The sequence below is a fragment of the Anarhichas minor genome, unplaced genomic scaffold, assembly GCF_050575085.1.
Source record: "Anarhichas minor isolate MPS153535 unplaced genomic scaffold, ASM5057508v1 ptg000040l, whole genome shotgun sequence".
NCBI classification, from domain to species: domain Eukaryota; kingdom Metazoa; phylum Chordata; class Actinopteri; order Perciformes; family Anarhichadidae; genus Anarhichas; species Anarhichas minor.
This window is the reverse complement of record NW_027466486.1, coordinates 6,427,151-6,438,734: the sequence shown is the minus strand read 5'-3', so window position 1 is coordinate 6,438,734 and position 11,584 is coordinate 6,427,151. Positions and strand designations below refer to the sequence as shown.

The 11,584-nt window shown below is 42.1% G+C and overlaps 1 protein-coding gene across 1 annotated transcript; it reads left to right on the top strand.

Annotated features, from left to right (window-relative positions):
* The first annotated feature begins 2,064 nt into the window (after positions 1–2,064).
* On the top strand, positions 2,065–5,978 carry vgll2b (vestigial-like family member 2b). The gene is made up of 4 exons (XM_076107589.1): positions 2,065–2,151; positions 2,565–2,910; positions 4,865–5,311; positions 5,935–5,978. Exons 1-4 carry the CDS (start codon positions 2,065–2,067, stop codon positions 5,976–5,978), a joined length of 924 nt encoding a protein of 307 aa, XP_075963704.1.
* The last annotated feature ends 5,606 nt before the right edge of the window (positions 5,979–11,584 follow it).

The following is an 11,584-nucleotide window of genomic DNA, read 5'->3' as shown; positions in this document are numbered from 1 at the left end:
TAACAACTGTTGTATGTGCACACGGACCGGCAGTGGCACGCGCACACTCACAGACACACACACACACACACACACACTCAATCGAGTAGGGGGTGGCTGTTCCAGGGGGAACACAGGGCGATTAAATAGTGTGTGTATCACTAGGGAAGACAAGTTGGAGGGAGAGGCAGGGACAGAAAGAGAGACAGAGACACAGAGAGAAATTTAGTCATAGCCATTAATAATAATAGTGGTCTCCCTTTCCCTCTGTCAGCTGCAGCTGTTGATCACGCTGGTGCAACACTGAGCTTTCTAGCATTGCATCACTCTCTTTCTCTCTGACTCCAATGCTGTCCTGTGTTACCCTGCATGTATATGGATCTAGTGGGTCATATTGCACATCATGCTGCGAGGAATGGACTGAAATAGGATTATTACCCCAATAATGTTAAGACTGATCAGTTTGAAAAGTGGATTTACAAATTCCAATCTATTTATTAATTCGATTTAAAAACAGACACACTTTGCTTATACTTTAGTTGCAGTAAAATACTGTCCAATTTACAGTATTATATTGCAGCGCTAAGGTGTAAAACCATTTCACCAAAACAGTGATGCAAGACAAGTGAGAACTTAAGTGTTGCATGTCTGCTTTATCCACTGCTATTTAAGAGCATGTTCAATTCATTAGCATGCCAACAACCCGCCACTATAGTTATTCATACTATGTGTGATGTATACATAGCGAGATGTTGGTCATGTTCTCCATCTAGAGAACGCAGCAGAGGGACGATGCAACTTCCCGAGGAGCTCGTCCACTCGCATACATCAGAGACATTCCACCTCATCTGACACTCGTCCATGGAATTCTGCAAATTTTCCACACTATTCTACGAGGCATTCTGAAGTGCTCGTCAAAAAGACTGGCATGCCCAAACATCAGGCACCTGTAAAAACCTTAAAACAGGAGAAAGGGACTACACTTTCTGGAGAATGTATCCAACCTGTTGTTAATGTTTTCAAGATGTATTTTTAGTCATTTTGTACATGGACGCATGACAAATTCTCTGCTCCTAGGTCTGGTTGTGATTGTCATTGGGTGTGTTTGTGTGTGTGTGTGAAAATATCTTTTTGTTTGCACTGCTGATAGGTGATAATTTGTCATAGATTTGAGTCCCTTTGTCCTCTATGTTAGTATGGCCAGTGTATGCAACCTATAGTCAACACGTATGTGCCATTCTGGGAACACACTAAATACTTCCGATGACTTGAAGGTTTACTTGGCAACCGATGGCTGTTTTAAGACCACGGATACACTTTCAGCTTGGACTGAGTGCAACGTTTTTAAGTATCCAGTACATGGAAATAAATAAAATGTCACTTAATCACATGCATCATGTGCTCATTGTCGTGTGGCTAGCTATTAAGCTCAATGACTTCATCCAACTCTATTTGTGTAACTGGATGACATTCTATTTAACCTTTATTTTACACCAGGATTAAGAAATTGTGGAGCCATTATTAGTCACAGGTTGTTTCCAACTTGAATGGAAATGTTGCAGTCTCTGACTTTGACATGATTTACATCTATACTTTTGACACCTCTCATATGCATAGATTACAACTTTTTGCCAATTAATTATTGGTGTCAAAAGGAAACATTCACTTGTGCAACCAATGATCTGCTGGTAGTGGGAGTGTTGGTGGTGTTGAAGTGTGTGTGTGTGTGTGTGTGTGTGTGTGTGTGTGTGTGTGTGTGTGTGTGTGTGTGTGTGTGTGTGTGTGTGTGTGGGCTGGTAAAGGTGGGAGGGGTTGACACAGAGATGTACAGGACTGGACACCCTCATGCTTGCTCCATAAACCTCACCACATTTTGCTGCCGCAGCTGTTGTGGCGCACACAGTGAACAGAGAGGTGTGCTTCTTCTGGGGGTGATTATGTCGAGTCCGGTAACGGCTTTTTCACACTGATCAGCGATTACCGAGCCCGTTTCTCTTCGGCAAAAAAACAACAACAGGAATGTTGTCACTCTCTCTGTCAGCAAGGTCGGTTTACACAGAGCAGTGAAGACGCCGCTCGTTTACCATGAGCTGTTTGGATGTTATCTACCCAGCCTATGGACATTACGCACCGTACGCCCCGACTGTTCCTGCTTTACTCAATAGCTTTCAGGTAGGAAGTGAGCAAATATTTACATGTTCACGTAACATTTTTATTTTCAGAGTTAGCGGGGAAGGAGTTATTGATTAAGGGGTGTTTGAGGTGAGGAATGTATGCAGCTAGTGCGTAAAAGCAAGTAACTTGATGGATCGTTTAGAGTGTTTTACATGTTTGTGTTGCGAGTATCCGTTTAATTCAATTAGTGATTTACGAACACCCAGATTAGCGGTGTTGTTTTTTCTACATCCACAACATTTACATCTTGACACACGCACGCCTGTGCGCGCACATGCACACACATGCCAGCGCTGCCACACACAAAGAAAAACATTATGTCAAAACGTGTCATAGGCAGCTCCAGAACTGTCCTGTGTAACACCTGTCTTAACTCGCTCCTCCCCCGCCCCCCCCCCCCCCCCCGGCAGGCTCCCACAGGTCTGAGCAACACTTCTCCTCTCTGCCGGGATTTTATGGACACTCTCAGGGGTCCCGAGGGGATGTCTGGGGGCCCAGGCGCTGGAGGATCAACTTCCTCTTCATCTTCATCCAACTCTTCCACTTCCTCCTACACGCCTGCAGCTTTAAGGCCAGAGGAGGGCCCCAAGGAGAAGCAGGAGGCCCCTGAGGCAGAGTACCTGACTTCTCGCTGTGTCCTCTTCAGCTACTACCAGGGAGACATCAGCAGCGTGGTGGACGAGCACTTCTCCAGGGCACTCAGCTCCTACTTGGACGGGGAGGGCAAACGGCGGGCACCAGACCAACAGGGCACAGGTATACCACCTTGTAAAGACTCGCCAAATAAAGGCACACACAACTGTCTACGTATGTGGGTAATGCAAAACCTACTTAAATGTAGTGATAATGGACATATAAAGTACTTTTCATGTCCATAATTACAGAACAGTATGGATCCAACAAAACAACAGAGTTGGTTTGGCTACTCTCCATGGAAAACACAAACTCCAGTAAATCCTATGCCCAGTGTCTGAATATGAAGAAAACAGCACCATTGTATTTCGCAAAACCATGAATCAATTATCTTTTCATGAAATGAATTAGGACCCTGTCTGAATGTTATTGCACCAGTTAATCTGACTCACTGCAATGTTACAACACATTTATTTCAGTCATGCAAATCTAAAAAAAGTTGGGTAAACTGAGTTTAGGTGGCTTTTGCCCTGCACTATATCCCTGCGGTCTCATACTTTCCATTTATTTCTGTGAGCTCCGGTGCCACAGTTGTCTGTGTGGTGTCTTGCGCTTGTTTTTGAGGCCACACATGGGGTGAGTGGACAGTTCTGCAGAGCACAGCAGAGCGCCAAACAGGTGATGTGATCAGGTGACAGGACTGAAAAGCTGCTTGTTGAGACTGTGGTCCCTGGAGAGATCGGGTAGTAAGGTTCAGAGGTCATAAAGGTCAGGAGCTGTTCAGTGTCCAAAGATGGAATCCAGAAATGATATCGGCAGCTTTTGGATGCCAGGCTCTGAGTTTAAGCATTACATGGTCTTGTTCATGTTGTGTGGGTTTTGGCAACCTTGCCCCAAAAGACACTGATGGGATTCATGTGTGTTATAAAGCTTTCGTACATTTTCTTAAAGGCAAAGAACATTCACAAATTCCACAAGTATTACTCTGAAAAGCATTAGATGTTTTATTTTTTTTTATTTTTAAATAGCAACATTATATTCATAATTTTTAGTTTTTTGCTTTCATGTGGATTGCACCAAAATGCAAAGTACAAACATAGTCATTTTCAAATCTTTTGTACCAGCAGCCTGCAGATTTTCTTTGAATATCCATATAGGGCCTATAAGCCTCTACTCTCTCCGCTATCGCCGTTAGTCTCTTCCCTAGTTCAGTTGGACGTCTTCGTTTCGGCACTAACACACGCTTCCTGCCTCACAACAGATGCTATGTTTATACATGGCCGTAAGCGCACAGCCTCGTCGCCGTATCCCCTTCAAACGTCTCCGCGGCTGCCATTCTGACTATCGCTCCAGCTCTTGCCCCACAATGGCTGCTCAGGCAGTTGCCTGCCTGCTGGTCAGATTTATATATGCTGTGGTCAGTGTGATAGGGGCAGAGAGAAACATTACCTCTCAGGATGCTGCATGGTGTCTTTTTTCAGAGGAATATCTATATATATATATATACACACATGTATATATATATATATACACACACAAGTATACTGCTAAAAACATATAATGGCTCGCTGACATTCTGTCAAGGGCGAGGAGAAGGGGGAGCAGAGAAAACAACAGGTGGGGGTGCAGAAGAGAGGGGCAGCAGGCGCGAGCACAGGGCCAGTTTTGTGTGTGTGTGTGTGTGTGTGTGTGTGCATGAGTGTGTTGCGAGACTTTCAGAAGTACTCGGCTGACATGAGAGTGAGAGATGTCACCACAGCGAGTGATTTAAGGCTCTGTGAGCCTTGGCCTCCCTCCAGGTCAGAGCGTCTACCTTATATAGAATCCTAGGATATAGGGACCTCTCTCTCTCTCTCTCTCGCTCTCTCTCTCTGAACATGGTTGTGTTTATTTTTGTGTCTTGTTGGGGTTAGGACTGTGTGACAGCATGATCCAATGGGGAAGATATCTATGTTTTAGCACAGGTAGCTCCTGTTGATCAGCTCCAGCCTTTTCCATTTGTCTCTATTAATAAAGATTCATGACTCGTCCTAAATTTCCCTCCTCTTTCCCCCTCTCTGCCTCCCTCTCCCATTAGATACCCCTTCACCTAGCAGTCGACGGAGCTTTCCCCCATCCTTTTGGGACAGTAACTACTCCTCGCCACAGAGCCGCTCCCACTGTGAGACGGGTGTGCCTTCCTATTCCATGGACCCATACGCATCAGCATTGCACCCGGGCCTGCCACACCCACACGCTCATCCTCACTCCCACCCTCACCCTCACCCTCACCCTCACCCACCAGAGAGCTGGGGATATCCCCAGGCCCCAGCCTACGGCCACCCACGGCCTCTCCACGAACTGTATTCACCGTCAGCTTTGGAGCAACATTACGGGCCCCTGCTCATGCCCACGGTGAGGCCACCTCATCCCTTAACCTTGCCAAGCCACTATGATGTGAGCAAGCTGGAGCCCACTGCCTCCTGGCCCGGCCTGCTTCCACCAGGAGACGTCAGCCAGACGCTGGCACTCAACATGGATGCAGGTAGCCACCACAGCACTGTGTCCGGCTTTCACAAATACTGTCCAGAAAAAGTGTTCCTTTATAAAATATCTCTAATCAGACCAGATAGGAAAACCCAAAAGTGCAAAGAAACACACTCAGTCATGGCAAGTTCTGATTATTTATGGCTACGAGAAACAAATGTATCTTTTCATGTATCAACTTGAGCAAATGAGAGCGCGCTTGAAATTCTGGAGTGTATCGATTTGGCTGTTTTTGTGCCATTAATTGCTAAAAACATTTTCAGGTATTGAACATTGATTTCAATTAATGAACACAGAAGAAAACACACATTCTAACAACCATTCACACAAACGCACACACCCCCCTCATGCACCACACGCATCCGTATCAACTTTCAACCCTCGTGATACCCTCTGTAGGGAAACGCATGCACAGATGAAACTGCATTTGTGATGTTGAATGAACTAGGCCCTGCCATAGACACTACCATGCGTGCTAACACACATACACACACAATCATCACAGAAGCTCTCTTTCCCCTTTCTAAAACTGGATGTTAAGCAAAAGTAGGCTCCATGACAACCTGTGTTCTGTTGTTCACCGTTGTCCTCCTCATTGTTCCCTTGTCTTTTTTTCCTCAGGCCTCCAGCAGCACAAGAAAGGCAAGGAGCTGTACTGGTTCTAACGAGCCCTTCAGTCACATTGACCAGCCATTACCAGATCCAATTAGTCCCTGGACCTGCTCCGCTATTGAAGCAGCGTGTCCCTTTATCCCCCCCCCCCCCCCCACACACTCCATCCCCATCTATCCACCCCCTTCTCTCTGCTCCTGGCCTCCCCTGCCAGTATACAGCCTTGGTCCAGGTCGACGTGTGTGCACCATGGAGATAAAGCAGGGAGAGGGAGAGAGAGACAGAGGGAGAGAGAGACAAGAGTGTCGCTGTCTATTATCTGTGTGGGTTGCTCTCTCTCTTTCCCATCTCTCTTCCACTCTCTCTCCCCACGCTGCCGGTGCAGCACAGACCTTGGCGAGGTGTGAGCCACAGTGACCTGTTTGGACTGAGAAAGACAGGATCACAACAGACCTTAGCAGAGGACAGAGAGATAGAGGGATGAATGGAGGGACAGTCGATGAATACGGGCAAGCAGGGATTCCCTCCAACGTCCCTGGTTATCTCTGTCTCATGCTCTTTGTTGATACAGTGGTTGTCATCATCCACTTATCTGCATTTCACAAATGCAGCATGCAGCGATAAACAGGAGCAGCAATTATGATGGTTTATGCTTTGTGACTATCATCGTGGCGGCTTTTTTGGTTGTTATTATTTAATTTTGCTCTCAGAAATAAAGTGTTTCTATTTATTGGTGTTTATGTGCATTTCTAAAATGTTTGGTTAGGCCAGTGATCTGAAATTATTGTGATTTAGTTGATTGTGTTTTCTAAAGGGAGAGGCGATGGAGATGACCATACCATGTTTTTTTTGGTGGACTTTCTCATCCATCTATGAAGCAATCTTTTGTGGAGAATAAAGGTCATTTTTAAAAAAAAACACAATTTCAACCAGTATTTGTTTGCTCTGAACAGACTCAAATCTTGTGTTCTTTCAATTTGATGATGATAATGATGTTCCGTTTTAGTTCTTTATTTCTCTGTGTCATTCTTAGATGTTCTAAATTTGGACTTTCTGAACACTTCTCGGTTGTTCTTGTGTCCAAGAAGATTGTGATGTCAATAAATATTTTTATGGTAAAATGACACATCTACCTTGCATGACATTATAAGAAATAATATCTGAGCCACTACTAATTTAAAGGACGTTGTAAGTGTTGCTGGACAGACAGAAATAAATACGTCTAAAGTATAAATACTAACATTTAATCTTTAAGAAATGTGTCTCAGTATTATTGGGTAGAAGACACTTGGTGGTCAATGAAGGCTTTTAGATCAGTTTCTGATTTTACACACTGATATATAGAGTGCGTTGATATTTCAGTAGCTGTGTGAATCCTCGAGACAGTAGCACAGCCAGATGTGATCAAGGTTGCGCAATGCGACTTGCTTTATTTAAAAGGCCTTCCATTTGAATTCCTGCTTGCATTCACAGTTTGTCACCTATAAAGTGGGAACGAGTGGTGAATGCCAGCAATGTGTAACCAGAGATGAAGCCTGCCATTCCAACTATGCACCAAATGTTGCTGTGTTATTGATCCGATAATCAGATTATGTGCTAAGGTATGCCAGTCTGGGCCACTGTCACAATTTAACGGCTGTTATGTGTGACCCCCCCCCACTAGAGAGCAGCCAACTATGTGATTGGCTCTAAGCTGAGGATACATGTAGAGTAATGAAATTAGAAGAGTTTACGGGGATAGCGTTCCTCTCGGTTTCCCATGCCAAGCATCTTACTGCCTTCTCACACTAGTTTTGTCACTGGATCCTCCAGGATCTACTCCATAGTTAGTATGCACCCACGGCTATTGTCACATTATATTACTTAGATGTCGATAAACTCTACAGAGCATTAAAAATATCCATGTTAACCATCACACTGTGACAGTTTATATAAGAAAATCCCGGCATCTTTCGTCATTATGGATGCAGACTGTTACAGTGATATTAATCAACTGATTCAGAATTTCCAGAAGAATTAGCAGCAAAACCACTGTAGATTAATTTTATTATAATATAATATAATTGTATTGACCCACTATGTGTGGGAGCTGTGTTTACTAACTGAACATGTACACTGTGTACGCAAAGCCTAAGTAAATGCTGCCCTCTCCTGGTGTGGTCATAATACTGCAAAAGCCAGCTAGAAAATAAATGAGGAATTTCAAAATCTTACTTGTGACTGACTGTTGATACACACTCGAATCTGTGTGAGGCTTACTGCTCTACAGAGGTTCAGATCAGAACTGCGGAAGCCCTGAAGTTGCGAAAGAAGGGTCTGGCAACTGAAAAACAGATAGAAAGGTGGTGGTGCATTTATTTTATGCCCTGTTAGGTTGATCATTTTACCCCCCAAAATGCATTGCTATAGAACCCACATTAAACTTAGAAAATGTAAATACTGCACCCTGTCTTTGGATGGTGGGAATGCTCAGAGAAACTGTCTCTACAAACAGTGTTTTCCTTTACTTTTCTTGTCCATTTTAAGTATTTGCTTTAAAAAATGTGTTGTATATCATTGTAAAGTAAAGTCAATATCTTTGGGGTTTGGACTGCTGAACAAGACATTTAAACACGTCACGTTGGGCTCTGGGAAACAGTGAAAACTATGTTCCACTGTTTTTGGACTTCTTATACAAAACAACTGTGTCGGTGTGTGTTGTATCGCTCTCAACACAACAGCAAACCAAACCAAAAAGCTTGTGTTTGCCTCTACCAGGCAAGATCTTGAAAACGTTTGTGTCAGAATTATAATCATGAGTGCAGTGTGCTTCATTTCACTTTGACCAAAAGTAGCTTTGGAAAAACCCTGGTTTTGTACATGTACTGTATCCGGGTACACTTCAATGAAGGGAAGTGAGTGTTATCAGTGCCCAACAGTATTTCCTGAACAGCTGATTTACTGAGTTGTGGTGTCCATCACTGAGTCACTATTTACAGTAAGACAAACCCTAAGATGACCCAATCTAAACCACAGAGACAGTGGGTCATATGGCCGGTCATCGATGACAGTCACATGATACAGGATGCAGGTTCACATTCAGTTTTGAAAATGTTAAATTCTTAATAAAACACATTGATATGCAACCAAAACAAGTGGTAATAATACAAATGTAAATACAATTTATACAATGTGGAAGTGGTGGTGGAAATCACAGAAAACGTGCACTTTTCTGTGCACTTAGTGGGTTTCTGTTTTGCCTTTTCCGAATGCTTTACTCCAACCTCATTTTCAAGGCCAATCACACAAGTGCACAGAAACCTTGAGCTATGAACTTATGAAGTTTTCCTATCAGTTTTATTGACCCTTTATTGACTGTTGTTGCTTTATAGTACGCGAGGTACATCGCAAACGTTATGCATGCATAAAGTTGCACTTGATTTCTTGTCCTCATAATAAAACCCACTAGCTTCTCTCTCTATTTATACTGTAGGCCAGCATTTCCCAACCGTTTTCTTTACCATTTGTGTGCTGCTACTTACACTAGCATCAGTATTATCAATCAATATGTCAAATATAATAATATATTAGTCACAAGGGCCATATTTGTGCGTGACAAGTACTTTTACTTTTGATACTTAAAGTATAATTTGCTAATGATACTTCTGTATTTTAGGCAGGACTTTTACACGCAATGGAGTATTTTTACATTGTGGTATTAAGTAAATGATCTGAGTAATTCTTCCACTGGTCAATTGCTTTAAGTCTTTCTGTGTTTTGGCTTTTGATGAGCAAGTCTTGTAAAGCTATATAGCATAAAAAACAACAACAAAGTGCTATAATATATTAAAAGCAGCAGCTCTGTTCCTGCTTTTATTCGTTTCGTGGCAGAGTTAGTAATTATTTGTATTGCTTTTATAATAAAAATCTCAAGCATCTGTACAAACACTACCAACAGTATGTTTGAGAAACTGCAGACTATCAGCTAAAAAACATGAGACAAGCTGATAGAGCTCAATGACATCTGTAAACTTTTAGCTTAGCTCTGAGTTTTTCCTTCACCTAACAGCAACTTTATGGTCTTAAGTATTGTCATAACCTGAAAACCATGTGACAGACAAGCAGACAAGTGAGAAAAACAGGATAGCCAGGATAGCAGGAGGGCGGGGGAAAGACAGTCCGACAGCAGTAACCGCAGTGAACTACCATGAAAAAAAACATATATGAATGCATTGCTTATACAATATGTATAAAGAGTTTATCAGACTTAGAATTCACTCTTTTGGTTGTGATGGTTAAGTGAAACAAATAAATAAAGCAAATTCCTAGCTCTGTTTTCTGCTTTTTTCTTCTTTATCCCCCTTTTGTGTTTGACTGGAAAAGTAATACGTCTACTCATGTTCCTGACAATGACGAAAAGGGAACATTTGCAGAGCAAATCAAATCTTTAGATGAAAACAGGATGTGGAGACAGAAAGGAAATCTTGAAATGTCAATGGAAGCACTCATATATCATGAATCATAAATCAAGCAACACCAAATGTAGAGAAGGGTATAGTTTATCAGAACGTGTGTGTAAATATTTGCCTGTGTTAACAGTATTTAAAGATCTCCAAAACCTCTGAAAACCTTTCAGTTTGAGGCAAAAAGTTGTCAAAACTTAGTATATTTCTGCAAATGTGTACATTTTGACAAGTTTTGTTTAATTAGTTTGAGTATCTAATCAAATAGAAAGGGACAATTACTTCAATCCACTGTGGAGGAGTTAAAAAAGAAGGGGGAATTATGTATTAGTGGGTGTTAGCTAAAGTAACGCCTACATATCCAGGAAATAAGAACACCTCCTTTAGCTACTAACACACTTTCCAGCGTGCCATATGAGTGAGCTTTCCAGTCGAATAGGTGGGCGACGGCACACGTTAGCACATGCATAATGTTATTGTATCTGTGTTTATTTTCTGTTTTTATTCTGGAATCAGAAAGCAGTGGTTAAAAAAAAAAAAAAAATCCCAACAGTGTTTTTTCACATGAGGGCATCACGCTAAACACACGGACAGGCGGTGTTTCTTCCTTATGTGTGATTCCCAAACAACAAACTGCTGAGTAGCCGATCATGTCCTCACAGAAAATTCTATGCATTTCATGACCTCAATTTGTATCATCAATCAATATGTCGTATTTAATAATATACTACAAGGGCCATATTTGTGCACGACACGTACTTTTAATTTTGATACTTAAAGTATAATTTGCTAATTATACTTCTGTATTTTTACTTAAGAAGGACTTTCATGGAGGACTTTTACTTGCAATGGAGTATTTTTACATTGTGGTATTAAGTAAATGATCCGAGTACTTCTTCCACCACTGGTCAATTGTTCTAAGTCTGTCTGTGTTTTGGCTTTTTATGAGCAACTCTTGCTATATAAAGCTAAATAGCATAAAAACCAACAACAAAGTGCTATAATATAATAAAAGCAGCAGCTTTGTTTCTGCTCTTATTTGTTTCCTGCCAGTGTTAGTAATTATTTGTATTGCTTTTATACGAAAGATCTCAAGCATTTGTACATCTGTAAACTTTTAGCTTAGCTCTGAGTTTTACCCTCACTTAACAGCGTCTTTATGGCCTTAAGTATTGTCATGACCTGAAAGCCTTGTGACAGACAGGCAGATAAGCAAA